This window comes from Scyliorhinus canicula, chromosome 16 (assembly GCF_902713615.1).
Source record: "Scyliorhinus canicula chromosome 16, sScyCan1.1, whole genome shotgun sequence".
Classification (NCBI taxonomy): domain Eukaryota; kingdom Metazoa; phylum Chordata; class Chondrichthyes; order Carcharhiniformes; family Scyliorhinidae; genus Scyliorhinus; species Scyliorhinus canicula.
Genome location: NC_052161.1, coordinates 144,146,176 through 144,148,890, shown reverse-complemented (window position 1 = coordinate 144,148,890; position 2,715 = coordinate 144,146,176). Strand labels below are relative to the sequence as shown.

The 2,715-nt window shown below is 43.6% G+C and overlaps 1 protein-coding gene across 1 annotated transcript; it reads right to left on the bottom strand.

The window, feature by feature from the left end:
- Positions 1–509: 509 nt before the first annotated feature.
- On the bottom strand, positions 510–2,369 carry camk2n1b (calcium/calmodulin-dependent protein kinase II inhibitor 1b). Its single transcript, XM_038821434.1, has 2 exons — positions 2,143–2,369; positions 510–1,678 (listed from the first exon to the last, which is right to left on the bottom strand). Exons 1-2 carry the CDS (start codon positions 2,309–2,311, stop codon positions 1,611–1,613), a joined length of 237 nt encoding a protein of 78 aa, XP_038677362.1. The 5' UTR covers positions 2,312–2,369; the 3' UTR covers positions 510–1,610.
- Positions 2,370–2,715: the final 346 nt, after the last annotated feature.

The window sequence follows — 2,715 nt, the reverse complement described above, 5'->3', positions numbered from 1 at the left end:
TAAAGGTGTAATTTAAAACAGACAATTTTATTTCATTAAACACAGGAGTGTCTCATTGATAAATTGCCTTTGACAAAGACCAGTGACAACAAACAGCTCCTGGTCTGGTTTGGAACACCCTGTGTCCACATTATTGTAAAATTGTAAACGATACTGCAAACCCTGCCTGCGCTACTCTCTCTCTCTCTCAACAATCGATTACATTTCAGAACCCAATTGTTTTGTGAGCTAAAATTTAAAATGCCCGAAACCCGAATAAACTATAGGGTTTTAGCCCTATTCTCTTCTAACCTAAACTCCTATGCACAACTTGAATAAATGTCTCTAGCGTTCTTGAAATAATGATTTACACTCAGAGAAATCAACTGCATCGCGTAGGATTGAAGGATCGATCAGTTATTAGACAATCCGACACCATTATTGAAAATGTACATTCATTGCCAGAAACAGCCCATATCACAGCAAGAATCTGGAAACACAGAGAGGGAGAGAGAGAGACGGACAGTAGAAAGATTTGACCTTTTATTAATACTTTGCGGAAATGGCCCTGTTAAGGAGAGAGGTACAACATATATTTATATTTGTATATATTCAATTAAGAAAAAAATATTGAGGTCTGTCATTCAAAGTTGCAAACATGATCTGTAGTGATTTTTAGATGTCCTCACAGGAGGCAGTTTACATATTTCCATGCAGAGCGAGCGATACATTCACCAAGAAAATAAGAGTCCTTTAAGATGAAACATGGCAGCCAATTAGCATTTACTTTAGACACAGAGCACACAGATACTGGTCGCCTTTTTTTGGGCATTCTCGAGATATTTGGCACGGTCGTGATGATACTTCGTACGATATAGACAGTATATTACTGCCACGATAACAAAACACATTGCATGGATCGCACTAAAGGATATACATTGTTATTTATAAATCCTAATATAGAAAATATTTCACTTTAAATTCAGCAGGCCGCATTATATCGCAACAAGAAAATAAATCAAGCTGCACAATTTTAAATAAAAAAGAAACAGCATTTCTCCATTCCTATAAAATATGTTTTGTCTTAAACATTCCCCAACAATGCAATAAAGGAGAATAAAAATAATGTTTTACATTCAAGGTGCACAGAATTACAGTATTTGCAAGATAATGTAAACAAGGTGCTCCATTCATAACAAAGTACCGCTAGCAATACAATACAAAGATTTGATTGATAGACATTAATGTGCTTGGTACAGCTTTCCCTCGCTCCATTATTGGACTGCACATCTTCACCCTGACAAGTCTGTTACTACAGACATCCTGCACATCGGCTTTCAAACAATTTCACTGGGACTGGGAGCTCATAGCCAAGCAATCTTTGCACATGACATTGGAAAGGTTCATTCTTGTACAAACAACTCCTCAATTCCCCCCTCCGAACTGCCCTCAGATTCTGCCTCCAAGCGTCAGATACAATAGTTTGATTTTAAGCATCGTGGATCACAGCTTTTATAAGTAAAGGTTAGTTCTGCGTCTCAAAGTGCTCGCTTTTCTCGCCAACGAAAAGGTGGGACTGGTTTAAATGTTTTTCTCACTGTTGGTGGACACAAGAATCCTTCGGATTGTTTTTAAACACCCGGAGGGGATTTCTCTGACATATTCAGCACGTCGTCAATTCTGTCATCTTCGATAACAACTGCAATGTAGACAAAACAATTCATGTTTCTTTCAGTAATCTAATATTGTGACTGATCTCCATGGAGCGGGAATGATGATTGGGACAGAGAGTGAACAGACAGCGATAGGAAATCTAAACTAACAAGAAGCTGCTGCTGGCATTTCCACATTTCATTTACAAGCGATGGTGGCGGGTTTGAGAATCAGACAGACACATCGGCGCTTTGCCATCCCTCTCTCTGCTTCTCAGTCACAATACATTTGAAATTATTTACACTCCTTCACAAACAGAACCCCCCCTCCCCTTCCCAAACCCACCCAAACCCTGGGAAATGATTGTGTGGAAGATAACATTGCAGTTTGTTGCATTGAGATTTCTGCGTTCGGGACAATCCATCCCCTTTTGCAGAGAATCAATGTTGTGGCTGGAAATTCCCACCTGCTTCTTGTTAACGCCACAGGTATTTATGGACAGTCACTTACCCCGTTTGCTCCGGCCGATCTGCCCCAGTTTAGGGGGCCTTTTATTCTGTCCCGAGGTGAAGAAGTTGTTGCTGTCCTGCAGGCGACAGCTGAAGGAGATTTCTCCCACCTCCTCGCCATGGCCATAGCGGCCAAGCTTCTCCTCGCTGTAGGGAAGAATTTCCGACATGCTGCCCGCAGCCCGGAGCGATCACAGTGAGAGAGAGAGAGAGGGGGGGGGGGGGGGGGGGGGAGTGAGGCAGAGAGAGAGGGAGAGGGAGGGAGGGAGACACAGACAGAGGGAGAGGGAGGTAGAGAGGGAGGGAGGGAGAGAGACAGAGAGAGAGAGAGGGAGGGAGAGAGGCAGAGGCAGAGAGAGAGAGAGGGAGGGAGGGAGAAAGACAGAGGCAGAGAGGGAGAGGGAGGCAGGAAGAGAGAGGCAGAGAGAGAGGGAGTGAGGGAGAGAGAGAGGGAGGGAGGGAGAGAGACAGGCAGAGAGAGAGAGAGAGATAGAGACAAAGAGGGAGAGAGAGGCAGGGGCAGAGAGAGAGAGAGAGAGGGAGGGAGGCAGAGAGAGGGAGGGAGAGAAAGAGA